The 27,062-nt window shown below is 52.2% G+C and overlaps 2 protein-coding genes across 7 annotated transcripts; one reads left to right on the top strand and one right to left on the bottom strand.

Moving 5' to 3' along the window:
• The first annotated feature begins 986 nt into the window (after positions 1-986).
• Positions 987-17,351, top strand: RMND5B (required for meiotic nuclear division 5 homolog B). 6 transcript variants are annotated; one of them, XM_088023218.1, is made up of 11 exons: positions 988-1,074; positions 4,306-4,439; positions 6,424-6,574; positions 12,370-12,515; positions 12,637-12,777; positions 13,286-13,386; positions 13,567-13,733; positions 14,615-14,780; positions 16,414-16,516; positions 16,619-16,773; positions 16,859-17,351. In XM_088023218.1, the coding sequence occupies exons 3-11, from the start codon at positions 6,436-6,438 to the stop codon at positions 16,920-16,922; spliced, it is 1,182 nt and encodes a 393-aa protein (XP_087879344.1). In that variant the 5' UTR covers positions 988-1,074; positions 4,306-4,439; positions 6,424-6,435; the 3' UTR covers positions 16,923-17,351. The 6 variants fall into 6 exon arrangements, with proteins under 6 accessions (XP_027948392.2, XP_087879344.1, XP_087879342.1 ...); XM_088023216.1 differs by having other exon boundaries at positions 4,306-4,452; XM_088023217.1 differs by having other exon boundaries at positions 4,306-4,493.
• An 845-nt stretch (positions 17,352-18,196) lies between these two features.
• On the bottom strand, positions 18,197-21,755 carry NHP2 (NHP2 ribonucleoprotein). The gene is made up of 4 exons (XM_028092595.2): positions 21,502-21,755; positions 21,155-21,224; positions 19,154-19,259; positions 18,197-18,549 (listed from the first exon to the last, which is right to left on the bottom strand). The coding sequence occupies exons 1-4, from the start codon at positions 21,659-21,661 to the stop codon at positions 18,424-18,426; spliced, it is 462 nt and encodes a 153-aa protein (XP_027948396.2). The 5' UTR covers positions 21,662-21,755; the 3' UTR covers positions 18,197-18,423.
• Between the last annotated feature and the right edge of the window lie 5,307 nt (positions 21,756-27,062).

Raw genomic sequence — 27,062 nt, 5'->3', positions numbered from 1 at the left:
CATCGCCTTTCTCTTCCTTCTTAACCTTTACCCTTCCTCCTTAGGACGGTTGTGCAATCCCCTCTCTCCCCCTCCTCGGCCCCCCAAGGAGGGCGGTCACCGAGGGCGGCAAGACAAGGGCTGGGACCCCCAAGCAGAATCCTTCTGTTGAATACCCGATGGGTAGATCAAGTACAGGCTTAGGGGACCAGCGAGGCTGGGGTAGAAAAAAAGGACTTTTCTTTTAAAGATCACTTGATACTTTTTAAAAAGAGCACCAAGGAGCCATAGCAGGAAAGCTTAACTCTTGCACCCCTGGCATGTACTGTGCTGTTCGGGTTTGTCTTCATTTTGAAGGAGGGGGAAAGGCAGGGCGCCGGGAAGGCAGAGTCGTTTCGGGGTTCGGGTTTCCGAGAGCCGAGTTGGGGCGCTGGGACCCCGGGAAGGAAGGTGAAGCCCGGCCCCCCAGGCCCGCGCACCCCCGCCGGCCCACAAATGGGTCGGTCCGATTCCTTCCCGCCGAGAGGGAGGGTCGCGGCTCCGCCTCCGGCTGTGGGCACCCGGGGAAGCCCCGGGGGCGACAGCCGAGCGGCTGGAGGCCCGGCTTCCAGCGGCAACCCGGCTTCTGCAGGCGACTCCACTCCAAGCACGGGAGGGGGAAGCGCGGCGCTCGGGCCGAAAGCCGCGGGCCCGCGGGACGGCCACCCCTCCGCGAAGCCGCGAGTGGGCGGGCCCGCAACCGCCGCGGTTTCCGGTTCCGATGACAGAGGCGCCGGAAGCCAGGGCCCCGGCTGCGGGGACGAGGTGAGAGCCGGCTGGCTTCCGGGCCAGGAGGTGCGGGCGGAGGGCGAGGTGCGCCGGGCCGGCCGACGGGGGCGCGGGGGACGGCAGCTCGGCCGGGCTCCCAGGCCCCGGGCCTTCTCCGAAGCCCCGACACGCCGCGGCCCCAGCCTGCCCCTGGGCTGGCTTTCTGCTCAGTCGTCGGGCCGGGAGCTGGAGTCACACGGACTCGTAGGACCCTCGGGGAGCCGCCTCTGCCGGGGGAGTCGCGCGAACTGAGACGTCCGGTCCCGGTGCGACCCGGTCGGATCGCAGGTAACCCGGTGTGGACGAGGGGGCCAGACGGAGCTTTCGAGCAGGGAGGGTCTTTGGAAGGATGAGTGGGAGTTCGCCAGTCATTTTGCACGTTAATGCAGGTGAAGCTTCTAGTAGGAGCTGCAGCCTAGGGGAGATGGTGAGCTTTGCCCTCCTTCCAGTTTCGGTTAATGACCAAAAAAAAAAAAAAAAAAAGATTTGAAACTAAATAGAGATGTGCAGAGAAGAAAAGGAACAGAGTGATAAGATGGAATGTCTGGCGTAGGGGTGGAGCAGAGGGGTCGACATTAGATATGGGTAGGAGAGCATCTCTGAAGAGGTGACGTGGACACAGGACCCTGATAAGGAGCCAGTCATGGGAACATTTTGGGGAAGAGTTGTATCAGGCAGAGGGAACAGCTAGTGCAAAGGCCCTGAGACAGAAATAAACTTGTCAAGGACAGGAAGGAGGCTAGTGTGGTTGGAGTATGGCCAGTGAGGGGGAGAGTGGTAGATAAGGCTGCAGGGGTGGTTGGGAGTCAACTCATATAGAGATTCCTAGGCCATAAAAAGGAGGGTGGGGGGCGGCAGGCGGGCTCAGTCAGAGGAGCATGTGACTCTTGATCTCTGGGTGGTGAATTCCAGCCCCACCCCCATTGGGTGTAGAGATTACTAAAGATAAATAAATAAAGGAAGGGAGGTTATTCTGAATACAGTAGGAATCTATTGGGTTTTAAGGAGAGGAGTGGTGGGTAGGGTGGAGAATGGATAGAGTTGAGGGGTGCGAAAGTTTAAGAGTTGGGTCAGTGGAGGCTGTCCAGTTCTGTGTCAGGCAAAGAGGACCTTTCCATGATTTGCACAAACTTCTTCCCTTTCGCCCCAGAAGGGGCCCTTCTGTTTCACGATGCTGAAGTCTGGGGACAAAACCCATGCGTGCCTGAGTGGGGATTTTAATACTTCGGTCGTATCTCTTCCTGTCAACCCCCCTGCAGGTTTGAGCCCAGGCCCCCTAGCCCTAGAGTTAGGATGTGGTTGCACCATTTAATCAGCAAGCATTCACTGAACAGTCACTGGGGAGAAAGGTCTCCAGGCCTGAGCAGCTCACTGTCTGGTGGGGGGAGACCTGTGGACAGGCAGTTACGGTGCCACAGGGCTGAGGACTCAGAGTTGTGTGGTATGGGTGTGCTCCATAGAAGTGTCTGAAGCAGAGGAGACTGGGGGATTTCCCTGAGGGCTTTGCGGGGAGCTGGTGATTAAACTGCAGCTTGGGGTCTCTGTGCAGAGAAGTGCAGAGGGCACTCTGGACACAGGAACAGCTTGTGCAAAGGAAGCGAATGTTTAATTACACAGGGCTTGTGTGTCAGGCCATGCAGTGTTGAGTCAAGGGGTGACAGGAATTGATGTGTTGTTTCGGAGGGATCACCTGGTGGATCATTTCTGTGCAGGTGAGACCTTGGGGAGGAGGGCTTGAAATGGACCTGAAATTCCACTGGATTCATCATGAAGTTGTGAAAGACAAATGCACGCACTCATCCACCCCAGTGCCAGATGACAGATGACTGAGTGGGTTCAGGCAGAGTGGTTCACCAGGGACAGACTGAGTTAGCCTCCTGGGCTTTCTGGGTGGGATACAGGCAAGCCGTTCTGTTTCCCCAGCTTCTTTTTCTTACTTTCCCCAGCTTCTTTATTTTATTTTAGATTTTTTAATTGAGTTAATCAGACTTCTCAGTTCATTATACATTTAATTGGTTCAGGCAGGGCCTTCATCTCTTTTGTATTTATTGATGTATTCTCTTTTATCCCCACTCCTCCTCCCGCACCCACCGTAGGAAACCATTCTGATGTGTTTGCATGTGTCTTTGGTTGTATGCATAGATTTTTTTCTTTAAAGACACTCTAGGGCTCCTGGGTGGCTCTGTTGGTTAGGAAGCTGCCTTCTGCTTGGGTCGTGGTCCTGGGGTCCTGGGATCAAGTCCCACGGCGGGCTCTCTGCTCAGCGGGGAGTCTGCTTCTCCCTCTGATCTTCCCCCCATCATGCTCTCCCTCTCTCTCAAGTGAATAGATAAAATCTTAAAAAAAAAAAAAAAAAGACACACACTAGAGGCACCTGGGTGTCTCAGTCGGTTAAGCATCTGCCTTCAACTCAGGTCATGAGAGGGTCCTGGGATCGAGCCCCATGTCAGGCTCCCTCCTCAGTGGAGAGCCCGCTTCTCCCTCTCCCTCTGATACCCACCCCCGTCCTGTGCTTGCTTGCTTGCTCTCTGCCTCGTGCTCTGTCTCACAAATAAATAAAATCTTTAAAAAAAAATTTAAAAAGACACACTTTATTCTTAATATTTTTTCAAATTTACTTTTTATTGAGAGAGAGAGACCTCCTCACGAGGTAGGGAGCAGCAGAGGGAGAGGGAGAGAGAATCTCAAGCAGACTCCGCTCTGAGAGTGACCCTGAGATCATGACCTGAGCCAAAATCAAGAGTCCGACGCTCAACCAACTAAGCCCCCCAGACACACCTATTTTCTTTTTTTTTCTTTTTTAAGTAGGGGTCCATACCCAACATGGGGTTTGAACTCACAACCTTGAGAACAAGAGTCGCACGCCGTACTGACTGAGCCAGCCAGGTGCTCCTGCATGTATACATTTTTAATTTACCATAAATGGTATTCTGCCTAGAGTTCATTTTGCTTTATTTCCCCCTCAGTACCATGTTTGGGGATGTTACTGATGCTCCTGTCAGTAGATCTAGAACATGGTTTCTAAGTGCTATGCAGGTTTCCATAGATGCCTTTCCCATGTTTTACTTCCCTGACTTACCAGTTCCCCAGTGCTAAGGCTCCTAGATCGTCTGCCCCTTCCTGCCACAACAGAGTGCTGGGATGAAAATCCTTGTATGCATCTTCTTCCTCAGTTTTTTTTTTTTTTAAAGATTGTATTTATTTGAGAGAGAGCAAGCAAGCAAGCATGAGTGGGAGAGAAGCAGAGGGAGAGGGAGAAGCAGGCTCCCCGCTGAGCAGGGAACCCAACGCGGCTGGATCCCAGGACCCTGAGATCATGCCCTGAGCCGAAGGCAGATGCTTAACCCACTGAGCCACCCAGGCGCCCCCTTCCTCAGCTCTTTAATACAATTTCAGGATGCTGACTTGGGCTTCCCTGAGATAATCCTTTTATCAGTTGGTGTCCGCCAGGGCTAGTCTGTTTGACCTTGGTGAGGTCCTGACCTTTTTTTTTTTTTATTTTATTTATTTATTTCACAGAGACAGAGAGCACAAGCAGGGGGAGCGACAGGCAGAGGGAGAAGCAGGCTCCCTACTGAGCAGGGAGCCCGATGAAGGACTTGATCCCAGGACCCTGGGACCATGACCTGAGCCGAAGGCAGACGCTTAACTGAGTGAGCCACCCAGGTGCCCCAGTCCTGACCTTTCTTGAGCTGTATTTATATTTGGTAAATTGTGATTCTGGTTCCCAGACTCTTGGCAAACATTTCTCTTGTGCTGCCATCTTTCCTAGGTGACCGTCTCACAGCCTCTGTGGTTAATTTCCTGTTTCTTGTCATCATTAATCATTGCTATACACTTATTCCAATCACACATCTTGGCCACTTTCCCTTCCTAGTGAGATAGCGGGCTGTTAAGCTGGTCCAGAGAGTAATGTGATGTGAAGTGCTTCCGAGAAGGGCTCTGGAGCTGGAAGCCCTGGCTTCACTTCTCAGGTCCTCCCTTTCTCAGCCGTGTGACCTTGGGCAACTTATTTAATCTTTCTGTGTCTCATTCTCTTATCTGTAAAGTGGGTCTAATAACTGTACCTACCTTATAGTGTTTTGGTAAGAATTAAATAAATTAGTTGATGCATGCAACATTGTTAGAATGGTGCTTGTCACATAATAAGCCCCAATGAAATGTTTAATAATAGCAGTAATAATTATGATTATGATATTGTTTCAGACAGGAGTCCCTGGTATATTTTGCCCATGATGGATCATATTCAGTTATAGGGTGTTTGCTCAGGGGGCACGAAGAGGAAGGCATGTCTTCCGGACATCATGATTATGATTACAAATTCTAGTGTGAAGGCATCAACCGTAAGGAGAGAGGGCAAAAACACATCTCAGGCCCTGGTTGCCATTTCCCCACCACTCATCCACTGTAAGGAGACAGTGACTACAGGCTGGGCCAGAACTGGCGGTGCCGGGGGGAATGGGGAGTCTGGTGAAACCTGGAGCATCCCGGTGGTCACCTTGGCCATAGGATTCTTGTGATGACCCTTCTTTGAGAGAATGGACAGCTGGCCAGATTTGAACATTTGAGAGGGCCCTTCATTTCAAATTCTTTAGATGAAAGGATAGGGAGGAAAGTCTGTCGCCAGCATTTTGAGGGCTGTTCACATGGTCAGTGTCAAAGGCTGCTCTGGAATAGAGGGGGGCAGTGGCCCAGAGTGAAAGGGACTTAGGAAGGGCACCTCGCTGGTGGGACCAGAAAAGTCAGCTTTCTTTTAGTGGTATAATGAGGAGGGATGGGTGTGTTACATGAACAGGAGATGTTCTAGTCTGATGGGGGAGGCAGGCCCTCAAATAGGTCCTTACCTGGTGATCAAAACTGAAACAGAAGGGTGCCACGTGGGAGCTGAGGGAGCCAGGTGGCAGCAGGGAGGAGGGGATGGCTGCTGGAGGAGGTGGTCTCTGAGCCGACGTGGAAAGGATGAGCTGGCTTCTCAAGCAGTTGGTGAGGGAAGGGCTAACAACCTAACAGGGAGAGGAAGCAGCATGAACCCGGTCCCGGAGTTGGGAGGGAGCAGCGGTTCTGGCTGGCTGGACACAGGGTGAGCAGCAGGGGAGACTGAGGCTGGAGTGGTGGGCAAAGCCCATCAGGCACACGTGCTTGGCAGTTGTTCCTTAGGCTGGCTTTTCAATTATCGGCCATTCAAGGGCTGCCTTCCTGGCTTCTATCACTGTAGTCTGTGGAAAACCAAGCCCATTAATTGAAGAAGAAGGTGCTTATGATGAGTATATAAACATACATGCAATATGAAAATAGGCGATATTTGTATGTATTTCTAGTAGGTAGCATTGCCTGCTGAGGACTCTGTGAGGCCTATTCTCTCCCCTGATTCAAAAGAAATGAACAGGGATTATAGAATGAAAAGAGTTGGAAACGGTAATTTGGTCACCATGATTCAAAACACATGTCCTCACGCCCGCCTGGTCCCTCCGGGGCACCCTGGCTCAGGGTGACAGGCGCTGTGGACACGTATGTTAAGCCAGGAATTTCTGCACGAGGATAAATGATGTGGGCGTGGTGAGGGGGGCCTGGGGGCCCTCCGCGGCGAGCCCCCTAGCCCAGGTGGGGCCTGCCGCAGCCGACCCCTCCCGCCCACAGGCAGAGGCCACCATGGAGCAGTGTGCGAGCGTGGAGAGGGAGGTGGACAGGGTCCTGCAGAAGTTCCTGACCTACGGGCAGCACTGCGAGCAGAGCCTGGAGGAGCTGCTGCACTACGTGGGCCAGCTGAGGGCTGAGCTGGCCAGTGCAGGTGCGTGTGTCCCCCGCCCCGAGCCCCACGTCTGCCTCCCCGGGGGCCTGGGAGCTCCCCAAGGCCACTTGGTGACGGACTTCTAGAAGGATGATGGTTTGGACATCAGTCCGTGGATGCCTAGGCCTCCTTCGGGTGGGGTCATGGAAGTCATTCCGAGCTATTTCAGAAAGCCCAACAGAAATTATTAGTTTACCTGAGATTATTTTCACTTAGATTTTCATTTTATATTCTCTTTTCCATTTGTTTTTCTACTTTGAATTTTTAAGACATTTTGAGATCATTTCAGATTTACAGAAAACACCAACTGCTTATACGGTGCCATGCTGGCTTTATCACTTCTTTTGCCTACTCTTACCTTTTAACCATTTGAAAGTCAGTTGCGGCTATCCTACCACTTTCCCCCTAAACTTTCAGTACGTATTTCCTAAGGTCAAGGGCGTTCTTTTATGTAAATACAGTGTAATTATTAAATCAAGAAACTAAACATTAATACAGTATTATGACCTAATGAATATAGCTCATACTTCAGTTTTGTCACTGTCCAATAATTTTCATAAAATATTTTAATTTTAGTCTCCATTCTAGGATTCAATCCAAGATCAGGCACCGTGTGTGGTTTCTCATGTCGCATCTTTGGGTTTTTTGTTGTTGTTGTTGTTGTTGTTGTTGTTTTAAGATTTTATTTCTTTGACAGAGAGAGACAGCAAGAGAAGGAACACAAGCAGGGGGAGTGGGAGAGGGAGAAGCAGGCTTGACCCTTGTACAGTAGGGAGCCTGATGCGGGGCTCGATCCCAGGACCCCTGGATCATGACCTGAGCAGAAGGCAGATGCTTAATGACTGAGTCACCCAGGCGCCCCTCATCTTTGTTTTTTTTAACTGCGGACATTCCTCCCACTTGCTTGTCTTTCATGACATTCACGATTTCGAAGCAGTAAGGCTAATGATTTTGCAGAATATCTCTTGGTTTAGGCTTGCCTGCTGTCTCCTCCTCCTCGCCCAGATGTTGCATCTTGGGCAGCACAGTACTTTGGAAGTGATCTGGTTCTCAGGGCGTCAGTCACATCAGGAGGTACAGGGTGTCAGCTCATTCCCTGATTGGCAATGTGAACTGTGATCACTTGGTTAAGACGGTGTCGGCCAGGTTCCCTCCGTGTAAAGTTAATATTTCTTTACAGTTAATTAGTAAGAAATTTTAGGGGAGATGCTTTGAGCCTCTACAAATGGCCTGTACTTTATCGTATCTGAGCCCACTGGCCCAGGGGTGATTCTTGCCTAAATCAGTTATTATAAAGCAACACGGGTGACTTTTCCTGCTCTCTCATTCCTTATGTACAGTTGGCCCTTGAACAACACAGGTTTGAACTGTGCGGGTCCACTTACACGCAGATTTGTTTTTCAGCAAATACAGTACAGTACTGTAAATGTATTTTCTTTTTTTATGACTTTCTCAATGACATTTTCTTTTTTTCTTTTTTAGCTTTATTGTAAGAATACAGTATATAACACAGGTGACATACCAAATATGTGTCATTTGACTGTGTTATTGGTAAGGCTTCCTGTCACCAATAGGCTATTAGTAGTTGTGTTTTTGGGGAGTCAAAAGTTATACACAGATTTTTAACTGCACGGGGTGGTGCCCTAAACCCCTATGTTGTTCAAGGGTCAACTGTAGTTGTTGGCATTCAGCTTTCCTTTTTCCCTTATTTGTTACCAGCTCACACCTCATAGATTCTTATTTTATTCATTGGGTTAAAATCCGTTACTGTTGTTATTTATTTTGATGCTTAAATTGTCTTAGATTGACCAGAGGTCACCCCTGATTCCTATGTCCTTTTTTTTTTTTTAAAGATTATTTATTTGAGAGGGAGATAATGAGAGACAGAGAGCATGAGAAGGAAGAGGGGCAGAGGGAGAAGCAGACCCCCCGCCGAGCAGGGAGCCCGATGCGGGACTTGATCCCGGGACTCCAGGATCATGACCTGAGCCGAAGGCAGTCGCTTAACCAGCTGAGCCACCCAGGCACCCTGTCCTTTTTTTTTTTATTTATTTTTATTTTTTTTTTAAGATTTTATTTATTTATTTGAGAGAGAGAGAGAATGAGAGATAGAAAGCACGAGAGGGAAGAAGGTCAGAGGGAGAAGCAGACTCCCCACTGAGCAGGGAGCCCGATGCGGGACTTGATCCTGGGACTCCAGGAGCCGAAGGCAGTCGCTTAACCAACTGAGCCACCCAGGCGCCCATGTCCTTTTTTTTTTAAATTGAGCATAATTCACATTAAAATTCACCTTCTTAAAGTGTACAATTTTTGAGTTTATTTTTAGTATATTTACAGAGTTGTACCATTATTACTACTGTCTAATTTCAGAACATTTGCATCACCCCGAAAACAAACGCTACCCACTAACAGTCACGCGGTTTCTCCCCCTCTTTCAGACCCTGCAACCACTTACCTACTTTCTCTGTGGATTACCTGTTCTGGATACTTCATATAAATGCAGTCTTACGATGTGCAACCTTTTGTGTCTGGATTCTTTCACTGAGCATGTTTTCAAGGTTTATACCTGTTGTAGCATGAATCAGTACTTGATTCTTTTCTGTCCTGGGTCATATGGTAACTCTGTTAACTTTTTGAGGGATGGGCAAACTGTTTTCCAAATGTAGTTGCAATAATTTACTCGTTCTCACCAGCAATGCATGAGGGTTCCAATTTCTCTGTATCCTCACCAAGGCTTATTTTTATCTTTTTGATGATGGCCATCCTCGTGGGTATGAAGGGCTTTCTTACTGTGGTTTTGCTCTGCACTTCCCTAGTGACTTATGCTGCTGAGCATCTTTTCATGAGTGAGCTTGTTGACCATTTGTTTATCTTCATCAAAGAACTGTCTACTTAAATTGCTTCCCATTTTTTAATTGGGTTCTCTTTTTATTGTTGAGTTGTACGAGTTCTTATGTACTCTTTAATATTAGAACCGCACTGGATATTCTATCATATGGGTTGTCTTTTCTCTCTTTTTTTAAAAATATTTTATTTATTTGTCAGAGAGAGAGCACAAACAGGGGGAGCGGCAGGCAGAGGGAGAAGCAGACTCCCCGCTGAGCGGGGAGCCCGATGCGGGACTCGATCCCGGGACTCCAGGATCATGACCTTAACCAACTGAGCCACCCAGGCGCCCTGGCCCAGCCTTTTTATTACTATTTAGCACTTCCTAGCTTTCTGGCACATTAAGATAATCCCTGGAGTAAGTAATTTTTTCAAGGAGATGTTCTTTGGGTGGAAAATGGTATTTGGAAACCAAGGTCTGGGTTGTACCTGAGGTGTCGTTATTTCTGGGTTTTTAGCAGACAGATCTATCTCTCTGCGTGTTGCAGGCCATGAGTTTACACTGATTACCCCCAGTTTCAGTCCTGTATCACAGGGTTCTTCCTAGACCTCCCCCATCCATAGCTGTATCTCTTTTCTGCACCAGTGCATAGCCTCCCAACACCGGCAATACATCTCCCATCTGCTTGATTTCTGCGGTACATAGAGAAGTATTTTCGGAATTGCTACACTTCGTACTTCCGTGAAAAACAAATCTGCAGAGTAGAGTTTTTCCTTTTAATGTATTTTTTTAAAGAAAGCATGCACATAGGAAAGACTTCAAAGTCAAAAGAGCTTACAGGGAAAGTGAGTCTCCCCTTCAGCCCTGCTTGCCAGTCCCTGTGCGCCACCCCACCCCCTGAGTCACCCCTGCCCCCAACTTCCCAGGCATGCCTCCCGGACAGCATCTGTGTGCACACACAGGTGGCATGTGTGTCTGTCCCCACCCTTTTTTTAAACACAAAGGGTAGCCTCAAGCGTGTGCTTTTCTGCACCTTTTCCCCCCTCCAGTTTGTCTCCGAGAATGTTCTGTCTCACTACGTAGATTTCTGCCTCATTCTTGCACCTGGTTGCTTACCATTGCATCCTGTGGTTGTGCCATGCTGTAGTAAATGCTCAGGCCTGCGTCCTTGCTTCCGATGGCCCGTTAACCGTGTGGTAGAATGGTTTCCTCTTGCGGGTCTGAAACGCTCTTATGCTGTGCCATTGGTTAACAAATGGTGGTGGCCTGCTGCAGGGTGTTTACAGGGAGACCATGTTTTCTCAGATGGGGGTTTGTCAGTGCTAATGGTTTCAGGGGCATCTTTGGGCAGAGAAGATTTGGGGATTTCAGGTTAAAAGGTGTTGGTTTCAGGGTGCCTGGCTGGCTCAGCTGGTGGAGCATGTGACTTTTGATCTTGGGGTTTTGAGTTCAAGCCCCATGTTGGGCCTAGAGCTTACTTTAAAGAAGGGATGGGGAGCTTTGGTTTCCTGAGAGCTGTTGCTTTGTCCTAAAGGGAATGTGGCCAGGGACTGTGCAGAGTGTGGTCCTCTGTGACCTGGATGGTGCAGAATGTGAGAGATGAGTGGCAAGCTGGGGTTTGGGTGGGTGGCAGTGTCAGAGTGGAATGCGGTGCTGCCCCGTCTCCCTGTGTAGGTGGGGGGCCTCTGGTCAGTATTTGTCGGAGGCATTCAGTTACTGGTGTCCGCAACCCAGCTCAGACCAGGTTAAATGAACAGGCGGGGGTGGGGAACACTGGATTCATGGACTCAGGTAACTGAAATGTCCAGGCCCGGCTGGATCCAGGTGCTCATGGGATCCCTTCAGTCTACACTGTCTTCATTCTCAGAGCAGTGCCCCCCCCGCCCCCCGCAGGAGGTCACGGTGCTCCAGCAGCTCCAGTTCCCATTCTGTGTGTTCAGCGACTTGGTAGAATGCATCTCTCTCTTTTTTTTTTTTAAAGATTTTATTTATTTATTTGACAGAGAGACAGTGAGAGAGGGAACACATGCAGGGGGAGTGGGAGAGGGAGAAGCAGGCTTCCGGCTGAGTAGGGAGCCCGATACAGGGCTCGATCCCAGAACCCAGGGATCACGATCAAAGGCAGACGCCCAACGACTGAGCCACCCAGGCGCCCCTAGAATCCATCTCTCTTCCAGGGCTTCTGGTCTTGGAGCCGAGACGCTCCCTGGCTCTCCTGGATCATGTTTCTTTCCCTGAACCAAGGTGTTGCCATCTAAAGAAGGCACCTAGATGCTGGGCTGGAGAAAGGGGCAGATGCTCTGTCTGACCTCCTCTCTTCCAAGTCCCATGTGCTCTTGGTGGTACGTCTGATTCTGGCCCAGCCATGAGGGTGGAAACCGCACAGGCTTGGAGTCCTGAGCCAGAAACATCCCTGAACTTCCCTGGCAGTATCCTCTGGGTTGGTAAGAGGCGTTAACCTGGGGACAGCGCCTTATGGCCCAAAGCCTTCTCAAACACGGTGTCTCACTCAAGACAGTAAGGAGCCATCTGGTGTGATGGTGAGGAGCATGTGCTTTAGCTCTGTCATTGCTGTCACCCAACAAGCTACTGCCTCAGCTCCCCCAGCTACAGGACCCGATACTAACAGTGTCCACTGCAGGACATGGTGGGAAGGATTAAATGAGCTGAAATAAAGTACTTTCCCATAGGAAGTGCTGAATCAGCTACAATTCACAGCAAAGGACAGGGCCGGTACTGTCACCCCATTTTACAGGTGAGGAAATGAACCGAAAAATGAAGCCACTTGCTCTGCTTGACCAGTTCCAAGGCACGCAGTTAAAAAGTGGCAGGACCTGGAACAGAAGCCGGGGTCTTTCACCCTGGAGTTCAGGGCTCCCTCCTGGGCCTCCGAGCTGGTGTGGAGAAGAGGTAGCAGGGGCCAGATGTGCTCTCTGTGTCCTGATTCATTGCCAGTGTTTCCCTGCAGCCCTCCAGGGGACGCCTCTGTCAGCCACCCTCTCCCTGGTGATGTCCCAGTGCTGCCGGAAGATCAAAGACACCGTGCAGAAACTGGCTTCGGACCACAAGGACATTCACAGCAGCGTCTCCCGAGTGGGCAAAGCCATCGACAGGGTGAGCGTGCAGGCAGCCTCGGGCTGGGGGTGGGGATACCCCGGAGCTAGCGCCTGGGGGGCGAGGCTCAGCAGGAAAGGCGAATGCTGAGTCACAGGGCCCTGTCTCTTGTCCTCGTCAGAACTTTGACTCTGAGATTTGTGGCGTCGTCTCTGATGCGGTGTGGGACTCACGGGAGAAGCAACAGCAGGTCCTGCAGATGGCCATTGTGGAGCACCTGTACCAGCAGGGCATGCTCAGTGTTGCCGAGGAGCTGTGCCAGGTAATGGCCTCACCAGGAAGGTGCTGGAACCTGTCTCTTCTGCTTCTACTCGATGGCTGTCTTTATATTTGGTTTCCTATTCTTTATATAAACTTATTTTAGAAGGGAAATCATTGCCCCTGCCATAAATAGAAGATAGCTCTAAAAATACATATGATGGCAAGTGAAGCCATGAACCTCTAGCTAGAGTTGGTTGCCTGCCAAGGTTCTGAGCTGAGGCCTGATACCGCTTTCTTAAAAAGGGAGATTAGTAACATGACAAAGTAGCACTTGTTAGGTGTTAAAAACACGCTGGCAATAAAAGTAAGGGTACTTTCTCAATGTGATTAAGAGGACTGAAGAGGAATAATTTTCTCACCATGCTACTCAACACAGGTCTCTAAGACCATGGGGCTGGCTTGGGTTTTGTAGTCTGCACTCCGGGAGGCCAGCCTGCAACACTTGGCCTCACAGAACTGGAATGTTCTGGAAACAGTCCTTCAGTGGTGGGATTGCGCTGTACCCACAGGAGTCAACACTGAACGTGGACTTGGACTTTAAGCAGCCTTTCCTCGAGTTGAATCGAATCCTGGAAGCTCTGCACGAACAAGACCTAGGGCCAGCGTTGGAGTAAGTTGGCCCTTGGATGGGCCAGTGAGGGGACGGGGCCCATCTGTGGTCTTCCTGTCACCTGGTGTACTTGACACACCTCCAGCCCTGTCTCATGGGCCTCACTTTTGGGAGCCCACCTCTCAGTCCCGGCTCCACCAGGGCCCCTTCTCCTGCCCCAGCAGCTCCCTTTCTCCCCAGATGGGCCGTCTCCCACAGGCAGCGCCTGCTCGAGCTCAACAGCTCCCTGGAGTTCAAGCTGCACCGCCTACACTTCATCCGCCTCCTGGCAGGCGGCCCTGAGAAGCAGCTGGAGGCCCTCAGTTATGCCCGGCACTTTCAGCCGTTTGCACGGCTGCACCAGCGAGGTGAGTGCTCAGGGTGCTGGGGTGGGGGCTGCCGGGCTCCAGCAGGTGTCAGCAGGGCTCAGGGGGTTGGGCTCCGAGTCCCTGCCCTACCTGAGGGGCTGTGTGTAACCAGGATGCCTTTCCCCAACCTGAGAACTCTGACCCCTCCCTCACCGTCTCCCAGGTGAACGCCAAACCCCAGGCTCTTCCCCTGCATCCGCCTCTGCCTTCCAGCTTCTCAGGCCGCTCTGCACACCTGCTGTGGGGCACACCCACACTCAGCACACAGGGCCGTGTGCACTCCTGCGCCTCAGCCCGGGCCTCACCCATCTAGAAGCAGCCCACTCATTTCCTTAAGACTCACTCGGCACCTCTCCACAGCTTTCTTCTGTCACACCAGGATTTCCAGACCTCAGTCTGTGGAGTCTCCCCTTCCAGATGCTCACCATTAGTAACCACTTCTACTGGTAGTAACTGGTTCTATAGCTCCACTCCTACCCATTTGTTACCTCACATTTTGTGAAATCATAAAGACCAAGCACTGTCAGTTAGTAAATCTAGATACCACCTGAAAGTTTTTAAAAGGGAGAGTAGCTAGTGTTGGAGGAGAAAAGCGTGAGCGCCAACCTGAGACTCGCTCCTTGGTGCACTTGGAAGGATGGGAAGAGAACTCAAACTCAGCTCCCTACGGGATTGCCTTGTGCCTGATGCTTGTCCTTGTCCCGCAGAAGCAGCCCCGAGACTCCGCCTCCACACTGGATTTTAGTGAAAATCAGTTTTGCCTGAGGGCATCTCAGGGCCCGTTCCTCCTGGTCAGGGGCCTGGGATCTTCGAGCCCCAGCCCGCGCCCCCTGATCCCCCTGCTCGCCCTGACCTGTGCCTGTGAACTGGTTGCCTTGCAGAGATCCAGGTGATGATGGGCAGCCTGGTGTACCTGCGACTGGGCTTGGAGAAGTCCCCCTACTGCCACCTCCTAGACAACAGCCACTGGGCAGAGATCTGCGAGACCTTTACCCGGGATGCTTGTTCCCTGCTGGGGCTCTCGGTGGAGTCGCCTCTCAGCGTCAGGTACGGGGCAGCCCTGTGGGGGTAGCACAGTTGGGAGGGTCTCAGGGGAAACGATTGGTGGAGGCCATTCCATGCGCCAGGGGTGGTCCTTGGTTCTTTCAGACCTAAACTGGCTCTCTTAGTCATGCTTCTGGGGAGGAATTACCTGATTTTACAGTTGGAGAAACTGAGGTTAGGAAGAGTAGTGGCCTGCTGTCACTGCAAGGTCAGTGGCAGGGTCAAGGTTCCCCTTCTTTTTTTTAAAGATTTTATTTATTTATTTGACACAGAGCGAGCGACAGCAGGAACACAAACAGGGGGAGTGGGAGAGGGAGAAGCAGGCTTCCCGCCGAGCAGGGAGCCTGATGAGGGGCTCGATCCCAGGACCCTGGGATCATGACCCGAGCTGAAGGCAGACGCTTAACCGACTGAGCCACCCAGGCGCCCAAGGTTCCCCTTCCGTAAGGTCTTTTGAATGAGGTCTCTGTCTCACCTGCAAGGTCAGTGGCAGGGTCAAGGTTCCCCTTCTTTTTGTTTTCCTTAAAGATTTTATTTATTTATTTGAAAAAGAGAGAGAACGAGAGCAGGAACACAAGCAGGGGGAGTGGGAGAGGGAGAAGCAGACTTGCTGCTGAGCAGGGAGCCCGATGCGGGGCTCGATCCCTGAGCCCAAGGCAGATGCTTAACAACTGAGCCACCCAGGCGCCCAAGGTTCCCCTTCTGTAAGGTCTTTTGAATGAGGTCTCTGTCTCGCCTGCACCTCCCCCCTGAGTTATCACAAGACCCTCTGCAGCCTGGCCTTCCCTCAGACCACTTCCCTTCGGGGAGATTTGAAAGTGCCTGAGTAACACATATGGAGACCTTTCCCCTGGAAGGCTCCTGCACAGTAACGTTCTCATGACTCCACAAGGCCCTAGGAATTACAGGTAGTTTTCCTCATTTTACAGATGACAAAACACACAGGCCCCAGGCATGCGCGGACTTGCCCAGGGTCTTGCAGGGAATAAAGGGCATGTGGACCTGGTCCCGGAATCCCACGCTGCACCACAGTGCATCTCCCGCCCCACCCCAGGGGGAAGGTTTCCAGTTAAAGGACAGTGTTTCCCAGCAGGAACGTCAGGGACACCTCACGATGGTTCTCAGGTGCACAATTTCCCTGAGCATCATAGGTACTTAGCCCCTGAGGCGCCAGCCAGTTGACTCCCCGCCCCTGCCTGAGTCACTGCGAGATTCAGATCTGCCCCCGTGTCTGAGTGTCCGCATTGACGATAACCCGTCGCAGAGGGGCATTACGACAGCAGAGTGGGGGAGACAGGCAGGCTGGGGCCCTTTTGAAACTGATCGCTGGCTCCATCACACTAGCGGCATTCCAGTGGTTTGGGTGAGCAGGTATCTGCCCCCTAGATCTTTCTTTCGTCTTTCCCATAGGTCCCCAAACTCTGGGATGCATTAGAATGACGCTAGGGTTGGACACACATAGCTACCTGTGTGGTGCTTTATGAGCGACCAGGGAGATTTTCAAGGATCAGTCTGACCATGTGCCACTTGAGCACCCTGCCCCAAGACACAGGCCGATGACCAGTGTGCTGGTGCCTCTGTCTGTCCGCCGGGGTCTTGGTCTGGGCCGCTGCAGCCCCTGCTCTTTGTTCCGCAGCTTTGCTTCTGGCTGTGTGGCGCTGCCTGTGCTGATGAACATTAAGGCTGTGATTGAGCAGAGGCAGTGCACAGGGGTCTGGAGTCACAAGGACGAGCTACCGGTGAGGCCTGGCAGGGCGGGGTGGGGGTGTGTGTGGGCAGAAGGCCCTGGGAAGGGCGGCCGCAGCTGGAAGTGGAACTCAGCCCTCCACTGGCCTCCCCAGATTGAGATCGAACTGGGCATGAAGTGCTGGTACCACTCGGTGTTCGCCTGCCCCATCCTCCGGCAGCAGACGTCAGATTCCAACCCTCCCATCAAGCTCATCTGTGGCCACGTGATCTCCCGAGATGCCCTCAACAAGCTCATCAATGGAGGAAAGTAAGTGCCCTGGGCTTTGCTCCATCTTGGCTCGGTTCCCCACCTCCGGCCAGCCCCCGAGACATTCTCTGTTCTCCCTGTGCAGGTTGAAGTGTCCCTACTGCCCCATGGAGCAGAACCCAGCCGATGGGAAACGCATCATATTCTGAAACCTGCCTCGAAGGAACTTTGTCAGAAGGGCTTTCCACCCACGAGCCTTGCTCTGTCCCGGTGGGGGTGGCTGGCTTCAGTGGACTGTGGTTCATTTCCAAGCGACTGGCTGAGCGCCACTGTGGGCAGAGGCCAAGAAGGGAGATGAACTCGTCTGTGCTGGGCAGCCGGCTCCTTGGCCGGAAGGACAGGAAGACACTGGCCTCGGCACTCCTGCAGTTGCCCTGTTTCTCTGGGCCAGTGACTTCCGTAGCAGCCCACAGAGAAGCAAAGCACTTGGCCATCAACACAGACCTTTTCAGCCCTGCCCCCAGTGCCACGCCCGCCCCTCCCATTGTATGTATCCAGTCCCCCTTGTAAATAGTCCGGTTTGAACTGAATGCCCTGGTTTTATAACTGAGCAAATATATTCACAGGCCTTCTCCTTACCTCACCCGCCTTTAGCTTCACCGACAAGGAATTACTGCAGGCTCACCGCACCCAGAGAGAACCCAGCGTGCATCTCTGCCTGGGTGAAAAGGCCCGGGGATGTCACCCCAGACCATGGGACCAAGGCTTTTACACAAACGTGTCAAATCTGATGCCCTCCTTACTAGGAATAGGAAGCAGAGTGAGGGGATTTAGGAAGATGAACGGACTTGCCCTACAGGGCTCACAGCTTGTAAAGGAGACAGTTTGGAATCAAAACTGGATCCAACCATCCATCCCAAGCTCTTTGCGGTTGACAGCAGGGTGCCTGGAGCCTGGTTGCTGTGTGTCCCACTGAGCCCCGTGCTGGGCTTCAGAGAGGAAGACACTCGAAGTCTGAGACGCCTGAAGGGACTGGGTCACCGGGGTCATTACGCCAAGCAGGAGAGCTGGCCTGGGGTTTGTCTCTAGCTTCATATGCCTACTTCAGATGTGCTGTATGCGTGGCTAAATTGCTTCCAGAAGTTTCCCAGTGGCATTTCGGGCTTGTAGGGGCAGGGGAAGGAGGAAAGAGGAACGGGGGTGTCTTCAACACAGGGGGCCGCAGGCTTTTTGTGCATGGGGTCTGCTGTGGCAGCCTTATGGTGCGGCTCCCACCAGTGGGAGGCGGAAGCCGGGGGTGGGCAGCAAAGAGTCTGTTCTCACCTGGGGTCTGGCACCAGCCCCAGCGGCCCAGCAGAAGCAACACCCTCTGAGTCCGTCGGGTTCTCTGGTGAGAAAGGCTGCGTCCACTCTCTCCTGCCCACCACCTCCTTGGCCCCACCAGCAGCTGCTGCCGAAAAACACACCCACAGGCTGAGCACACTTTAGTCTTAGCATTTACTTCCCCCACGCACCGTTCTTGGACTGTCTGCACACGCACGCAACAGAAGACGCTTGTTGCTGGCTCTGCCTTCCGGAAAGAGCTGATGGAGCAGCCTGGGAAGAAGGCAGGCCACGGGGCCCAGGGAGACGTGTGAGCACGGGCAGCAGGAGGCCAGCCAGCTGGCCCACCGCCAGCCCCGCAGCTTCCAGAGCAGGTGCCTGAGTCCTTCACATGGGGGGGGGCAGGGCCTGCACCTCCTCCAGGCACTCGTCGTAAGCCTCCTGGTACTCCTCATGCGGCTTGACCATGATCACGCAGGTGGGGCGCTTGGAGCCCGCGGCTGCACCCAGATCCTGCAGACGAGGGAAGGAAGGCCTATGTGGGGGGAAGGCTGCACCACCTGTATGCTGGGGAGTCACGGACCCCTGACCCATGGGCCCCATCCAGCCCTCAGACACATCACACTGGCATTTCAACTCTGCCAACTTTCAAGCCTCGGGCCCACCACGCTGGGCCTATGCTGGGCTTCTGGTCTCAGAGGCTGCCGCCTGAGGCAGGGCCTGTGTTCTCCTGGTCCCTGTGGTGAGGACCAGGCCAGCTAATGGTCCCTTGAACACCCCTTTTTCCCCAAGCACCGCAACCACCTAACATGACTAACACGGGCTCGGCATCTTCACTGACGGAGCGCGTCCACGCACACCTCCTTGGTCATTCCTGAGGTCCACAAGGGCGGGAATTCCCACACATAGCTACCTGTGTGGTGCTTTATGAGCGACCAGGGAGATTTTCAAGGATCAGTCTGACCTTGGAGGAGGGGACTGAGCCAAGGATGCATCCACATCAGTCTCAACTCCAAAGCCTGCATTTTTCCCCACTATGGCCTGCTCCCACAGACCTGCTGCCAGACCCCCTCCTCTAATGCTGACCAAGATCCAGGGGGGATCGTGTGTGCCTTACCGTCTTAGAGGGGATATAGACGTAGGGCAAGTTCCGGTCCTCACACATAACTGGGAGATGGCAGTAGACCTCAATGGGCAACGTGTCTCCTGCCAAAACCATGATCCTGCGGTGAGACAAACACCGTCATTTCTAACTTGCCCATTCCTTATTTTAGCCGATAGTGCTACCCTACCTCTGGACAGAGAAAATGGCCCCGGCCCTCAAGGACCCCAGATGCGAATCTCCCACCTTCTGAAAGTGCATGCAGATTTGTGTTTGGTGATCACTTCCTCTGGGGAGGTGAGCCCTAGTTCTTGGCAAATAAGTCAATGCCACACAGGGCGACAAGTGGGATTCCAATGGGACAGGTGCGGTATGGGAGTGACACCAAGGAGTGAGGAGAGCTGAGCTCTCCTTCGAGTGTCAAAAAAGGAATCAGGAGGCGACACTAGATCAGAAAGCTGAATGAAGGTGTCAGGCAGCCCTTGGAGGAGCTGGAGGAGAGGAAAGCATTTGAGGCTGAGAGAATCCAAATGGCTGCACATAACCCAGGAGCTGGCGGATGGGGGCCTGGGATGGCTTTGAAATCCAGGGTAGGGATGGGGGCAGACAAGGAGGCTAGAGAGATGGGCAGCGGCCATACCCCGAGGCCTTGAGTGCCAGGCTGGGAAGCCTGAGCTCAGTCCCCAGAGTCACAGGGAACTAATGAAAGCTTGCCCGAGAGCCCTCAGGTAGGACTCCTGGCTGGCAAGTTGTCAGGGCTCTGGGGCAAGGGCCTTGGGAGTCCTGAAGACACCAAGGAAGAGTGTCGTCAGGGGGCGGTGAGAGGCAAACACCAGGAAAGAGCTCTCGGTGCCACGTACTGGGCCCACTCTCCTAGTTTTTCTTTTGTCTTCCAGGCTCTCCTCTGTCGGCATCTCTTCCTTCGAGTGGCCTTTCAGTGCTGGTTCCTCACAGCCTAATCCTTGGCTGCCCTCTCAGTACCTTCTCCCTGGCTGACCTGGGCTATGGCCACGGCATCAGGTGCCATGTATGTGCTGACAACTCCCAAATCTGTTCTCTCCTGCCTGGCCGCTCCCTTCCAAGCCCCCAGTCTGTGTGACCATCTGCCTATTTGACAGTTCTGCTGGGGGGAGGGGGGTGTCACGTGTCTAAAAGGCACCAAACTCGTGATCTTCCCACACAAACTTGGGCCCCTCCACTGTTCACTATCTCAGTGAGTGGGCCCTCTGCTCAGCTGGAATCAAGACCTCCTCACTCCACGTCCCGAAGTTCTCTCAGATTCATCCACTTTCATTCTGTTTCAGCCACCAATAACCTAATCAACATTGCCCTCACCTCTCCTACACTGGAGCAGCCTCCTAGCCCAAGTTCATCTACTCTTGTGCCCCTGATCCTTTCCAGAGCTGCCAGAAAAATCTTGGCAAGGGTAAACACAATCATGTCACTCCCTGGCTTTAACCCTCGGTGGCCTGCAAAGCTCTGAGTACAAAAAATTCACCATGGCTTAGGAAGCCCGAGGAGAAGGCAATGCTTCTGTCGACCACTATCCTCTCTCCTGCCTGGGACCCAGTATCTTCTGGCAGCACCCCGGCGCCCTAGGTCAGACTTCCCACTGAGCATCGCATCCCCCCAGCACATTTCTCTCTTGAGCATCCACAATGTACTGGGATACATCAGAGACGGAGCACGGAGAGGCTTTAGGGTCTGGCCTGAGGGGGAGAAAGATGTCATGAAGGCATTCTCATGCACCCTGTGCATTCCTTCGCAGGTATCTCAGGACTTCCTACGAGGGAATGAAGCTGGGCTCGACCCTGCGTGAGCCCCGGAACTCACTCTCCCGGTGGTGTTCCTCTGAGCTCTTGTGAGTGACGTGTACCCGAGGGAACTCACCGCCGGCTCCATCACCTCGTGTATAGGGGGCGGATCACTTTTACCGACTTTCGAGCACCTCCCTCGCAGTGGGGATACCCGCGCCACCGTCCAGAAACGCAAAACCCGGCGGGAGGGGAGCCTTACCCTTTCTCGCCTTTGTTGATAAACTTCTGAACCTCCTTCACCCCGCGCCGAATCTGCTTCTGCTTCACGGCTGCAACGACAGAAGAGGCAGTCGGGGGGCGGCGGCCCGCCCCTCGCGCCACCACCGGCCACCGCGGCGGCCGCAAGCACCTTTTTTTTTTAATATATTTTTTAAAAATATTTTATTTATTTGAGAGAAAGAGAGCACATGAGAGGGAAGAGGGTCAGAGGGCGAAGCAGACTCCCCGCCGAGCAGGGAGCCCGATGCGGGACTCGGTCCAGGACTCCAGGATCATGCCCTGAGCCGAAGGCAGTGGCTCAACCAACCGAGCCGCCCAGGCGCCTACCTTTCTTGATGCACTTGTAGAGCTTCCGCGTGAGACGGCGAGAAGCCAGGGGCTGCGCGATGGGGTTCAGATTCACCAGCAGCTCGTGGTAAGTGCGCTCCCCGAGGCACGCCTCCGCCTGAGCCTCCGGCCCGTCCGGATCTGTCTTTATTTTGGTCATTGCAGCGGCCGTGGCAAACGGGTACCCCGCGCCAGGCGAATCCACGCGGCCCGTGCCTCGGGAATCACTTCCGGGTCATCCCATACTGCGAGAAGCCGGCCGTTCAGCACAGCCAATTAGGGGACGAAGTCTCTGACTCAAACCAATCGCTGACGCTCAGCTCTTTGTCTCGGCTGGGGGGGGCGGGACTCGCCCAGGGGCCTCGGAGGCGAGGGGCGGGGCCCGGCGGGAGGCGGGGCCCGGCGAGGGCGGGAAGGGACGAGGACGGAGGCTTGGGCAGGTCTGAGAGCCCCGCCTCGCGCGTACTGGGAGCGGAGGAGGAGGCTGTGGCTGTGGGGGCGTAACCACGTCTAAGGGGCGGGATCCTCCTACCTGAGGGGCGGGGTCTGCGGCGGGGCGCGGTCTGCGGCGGGGCGGAAGAATGGGGATCCCAAACCACCTTAGAATGAGATCCTCACGTGGTCCTGGGCGAGGTGGGCCACAGGTGCCAAGGTTAAGGTGGAGCCCGGCGCTGCTAAGGGCTTCTTCCGTTCTAGCAAGATTTCTCCCACTCGGCTCTCTCTGTGGCCCCACTCACGGGCGCCTCTCTTCCCGCAGCCACCTGCTCTGATGTTACCCCCCCGGCGAGGTTCACTTTTGCCACCCTATCTGAAACTGCGGTCTCCGCCGACCTCAACCGACATCCCCTACTTCCTTTGTTTTCCTCCTAGTTCCTACGGCTGCCTGGCATTACGCACAATCCAAGGCCTGGCCGAGACGCCGGTGGGGGCGAAGGGGTGGAGAGCGTGAGCCCTCCTCCCCGGGAACACTGTGGGCGCCGGCACTGGGCCCGAGACTGCGGGGTGCGGTGGGGGACAGCTCCCAGTAGGCGCCCCCTCTACCCCTAGAGCATTAGTAGACGGTGACGCTAGGGAGGTGAGCAGGCCCAGATTCAGGTGGATTTCGTTTCTCCGGCTAATTTCTTCCACCGTGTCCTGGAACACTGGATGGATATGAATTATATCGTTGCTACAGATTAATTGCCTTTGATCATGCTGTGGTAGGCCTGAGATTTTTATGGTGGTGGAATAGGCCATTAAGTGGAACTTTAGAAGTATGCAGGTGGCCGTTGGGAGCACAGGTTGGTTAAGCCAACTTAAAAATTGAACTTTTAACCCTGTAACCGAGTGCAAAGTCATTCAATAAAAAACAAATCAGTCTTTTCTATTTTGCATTTCAATAAGAAAAATCAGGATGCAAGCCATCCTAACCTTGGACCCCAACTAGTTTTCACAAGTAGCAACGTTTGTCAATTGGACAATGAAAATGCGTTCTATAAGTAATGAAAAAATAATTTGAAAGTAAACAATTTGTAGCACAAGGTAACAGGATAATGATCTTTTATAAATGTTCTCACTTTGGAATTTCTTTTTTTTTTTTTTTAACAATTTTATCTATCCATTTAAGACACACACAGAGGGGGAGAGAGACTGAGAGCGAGCATGAGCAAGGGGAAGGGGCAGAAACAGGCTCCCTGCTGAGCAGGGAGCCCCATGTGGGACTCTATCCCAGGACCCTGGGATCATGACCTGAGCCCAAGGCAGACCCCTCACCGACTGAGCCCCCCGGCGCCCTGGAACGGTGCTTTTCTTTTCTTTTTTTTTTTTTTTAATCTTTTTTTTTTAAAGATTTTATTTATTTATTTGAGAGAGAGAGAAAGCAGGAGAGGGGAGACGGTCAGAGGGAGAAGCAGACTCCCCGCCGAGCAGGGAGCCCGATGCGGGACTTGATCCTGGGACTCCAGGATCATGACCTGAGCCAAAGGCAGTCGCCCAACCAACTGAGCCACCCAGGCGCCCCGGAACGGTGCTTTTCTGGTCCTGGTTCTGAGTGGTGCTCCTGTGAACTTTTTCAGCCTTGTCCGATCAATGATAATGTGTCAGGGTCACAAAGGGGAGAGGTACCACCAGAAGACACATGTGTGAGGCAGGATGAACTCCATCCAGCAGAGAATTCCATCCCCAGAAAACCTGATTCAAGGTAAATATGCTTCATCCACCTTACCAAGGTCTCCGTTGTGAAGGCCTCTCCGTTCTTATATGGCAGGAGGAAGGAAGGAAACATTTCTGTGCCTGGCACATTACAAGGAGTCTTTCATCCATTCCTCACAAAGAATACCTTTATTATTCACACTTTATGGAGGTTCGCAGGGTAAATAGCGCGGTGCTACTCACACAAAGCTAGATTTCCATCCAGGTCCGCTTGTCTGCAAGCCTACACTCTGCCCTGTGATACGTCTTCACTAAACTGCACCATGCATTTTTTTTTTAAGATTTTTTGTTTATTTACTGACAGAGAGAAGGAGAGAGAGAGCAAGCACAAGCAAGGGGAAGGTGAAGCAGGTTCCCCACAAGCAGGGAGCCCGACATGGGGCTCGATCCCAGGACCCTGGGATCATGACCTGAGCCAAAAGCAGACACTTAACCAACTGAGCCACCCAGGTGCCCCACCCACCATGCATTTTTTTTTTTTAAACCAGGCTCAGACCTGTGTGCCAAGTGTGAAGTGGCTTGTGTGACTGCTGATTTTGTTCCAACGGCTCTTGGAGCTCACTTGAGCCAGTATAGACCGGGTGAGACCACATGGCTATGCCCAGTGGGCAGTAGACCAGGGCTCTAAAGAACAAGTGACTTTGGGCAATTCATTTAAACTCTCTAGGCTTCAGCCCCTTGTCTATAAAGTGAGAAAGTTGGACCCAGCTGCACTAAGGTCCCATCTTTTGAAAAGTTGGGGAGGGTGATTTTTTTTTTTTAATTGTGATAAAATTCACAAACCATACAGGTTGCCCATTTAAAGTGTACACATCAGTGGTTTTCTTTTATTTTTTTTAAGATTTTACTTGTTTGAGAGAGAGTGAGCAAGAGAGCACAAGCAGGGGGAGAGGCAAAGGGACAAACAGACTCCCCATGGAGCAGGGAGCCCGATGCAGGACTCGATCCCGGGACACAGAGATCATGACCTGAGCCCCGAAGGCAGACACTTAACCGACTGAGCCACCCAGGTGCCCCCAAATCAGTGGTTTTAGTATATTTAGTGAGTTGCGCAGGCATCACCACAATGAATTTGAGGACATTTTCATCCCTTCAATAAAAATCCCTGCACCCTGTGGTTATCACCCTCTGACCCCCTCAGTCTCCCCAGCCCTAAGCCACGCCTAATTTACTTTCTGTTTCTGTAGAGTTCCCTGTTCTGGACATTCCATTGGAAGGGAATCATATAGTATGTGGCCTTTTGTGTCTGGCTTCTTTCACTTAGCATGATGTTTTCAAGGTTCATCTATGTTATAGCAGGTATCAGCATGTGCGAATATTTTTCTGTAAAATTCCATTGTATGGATATTCTGCATTTTATCCATCCATCAGTTAATGGATGATTGGGTTATTTCTACCTTTTGGCTATTGTGAATAGTGGTGCTAGTTTTCATGTGGGCATATGTTTTCAATTCTCCTGGACATACACCCAGAACTAGAATTCTTGGGTCTATGTTTAACTTTTTGGGGAACCACCAAGCTATTTCCCAAAGTGGCTGCACATTTTTATGTTCCTAGCAGCAGCATACTAGCATTCCAATTTCCCCAAATTCTTACCAACACTTGATGTTATCTGACTTTTTTATTGTAGTAATTCCGGTGGTTGTGAAATTCAATCTCCCTGTGGTTTTCATTTGCACTTCCCTGATGGCTAATGATCCTGAGCAACTTTCCAGTAAGCTATTTGCATTCCTTTGGAGAAACGTCTATTCAGATCTTTTGCACATTTTTAAATTGAGGAAGACTTTTTTTTAAGATTTATTTATTTGAGGGGCGCCTGGGTGGCTCAGTCGTTAAGTGTCTGCCTTCAGCTCAGGTCATGATCCCAGGGTCCTGTGATCAAGCCCCGCATCGGGCTCCCTGCTCAGCAGGAAAGCTGCTTCTCCCTCTCCCACTCCCCCTGCTTGTGTTCCTGCTCTCGCTGTGTCTCTCTCTGTCAAATAAATAAAACTTAAAAAAAAATAAAGATTTTATTTACTTATTTGACCCAGAGAGAGAGAGCCCAAGTAGGGGGAGTGGCAGGCAGAGAGAGAAGCAGACTCCCCGCTGAGCAGGGAGCCCGATGCGGGGCTCGATCCCAGGACCCTGGGATCACGACTTGAACTGAAGGCAGCTGCTTAACCAACTGAGCCACCCAGGCACCCCCAGAGGTACGATTTATAATTGCTCCAAATAGTATCTCGCCAACACTTGCCAAGACTGGGTTTTCGCAACTTTTTGGAGAAGGGAGAAGGTTGGTGATGATCCAGTAGGGACAAATGGTGTCTTGTGTTCATTTACATTTCTTTAGTTCTTGGGGAAGCTGGATATTTCATATTTTTATAGCTCTTTTGTGTTCTATTCTTGTCCAGTTTTTCTATAGGGTTTGTCTCTTGTCGCCTTAGACAAGCTTTTAGGACTTTAAGGAAAGTTTTCTAGTGCTTTTGTGGTTTCAGTGTTTGTATGAAAATGTTTGATCCATCAGGTTTAATGTGATGTTAGGAGCAAAGCTGGGCTCCAGCTTGATTTTCTTCCGGATGGCTGAGCCATTGTCCTGATGCCATCTACTGAACTCTTACTGGTGCCGTGCATTCATTTAAAATGCCTCTGTTGCATACTAGATTCTAATATGGGTTTGGGCAGTTCTAAACAGTTTTGATGGTTGTAGCATTTGCTTGCTTGTTTTTAATTTCTTTTTGAAGTATTTTTGGTATCTACTGAGGCTTTGTCAGCTCACCAGTTTTAAAGCAAGCTTGGGGGGTACACCTGGGTGGCTCAGTCGTTAAGTGTCTGCCTTTGGCTCAGGGTATGATCCCAGGGTCCTGAGTTCAAGTCCTGTGTCGGGCTCCTTGCTCAGTGGGGAGCCTGCTTCTCACTCTGCTTGCTCCCCCTGCTTGTGCTTTAAAGTTTTTTTAAAAAGAATAAAATAAAACCAAGTCTGGAGAAAGGCTGATACCGGGAGAGACAAAGGCTCTGAGAGTCCAACAGGCCAGGATTTGAATCCCAGGTATACAGGTTATCAGCTTTTTCCCCCCTGGGCAAATTGTTTAACGTTACTGTGCTGGTTTCTTGCCTTTAAAATCAGATGAGGATTGAAGGAGCTGTCTGTCGCCAGGAAAGCCCCCGGGGCTGCTGTTAGGCTTCCGCTGGCTGTGTGGCGGTTCCCTCCTGGGCCAGAGCTTGAGAGGGCCAGGGTGAGGAAATGTGCAGGCCCAAGGCCTAGAGCTCAGATCCACCCACCCCCAATCCTCCAGCCAGCCCTGAGTCCATTAGCAGGGCCTGCTCAGCCCTCTCCCCCAATCTACTCTTCTGAGGGAAAGCTGTCCCCGTAGATTTAAAGGGCGGCCAAGGTG

Source organism: Eumetopias jubatus, unplaced genomic scaffold (genome assembly GCF_037043125.1).
Source record: "Eumetopias jubatus isolate StellerSeaLion01/CBP00866 unplaced genomic scaffold, mEumJub1_p1.0 scaffold_5, whole genome shotgun sequence".
NCBI lineage: Eukaryota > Metazoa > Chordata > Mammalia > Carnivora > Otariidae > Eumetopias > Eumetopias jubatus.
The sequence above is the reverse complement of the archived record's forward strand: the minus strand, read 5'-3'. Positions and strand labels throughout refer to the sequence as shown.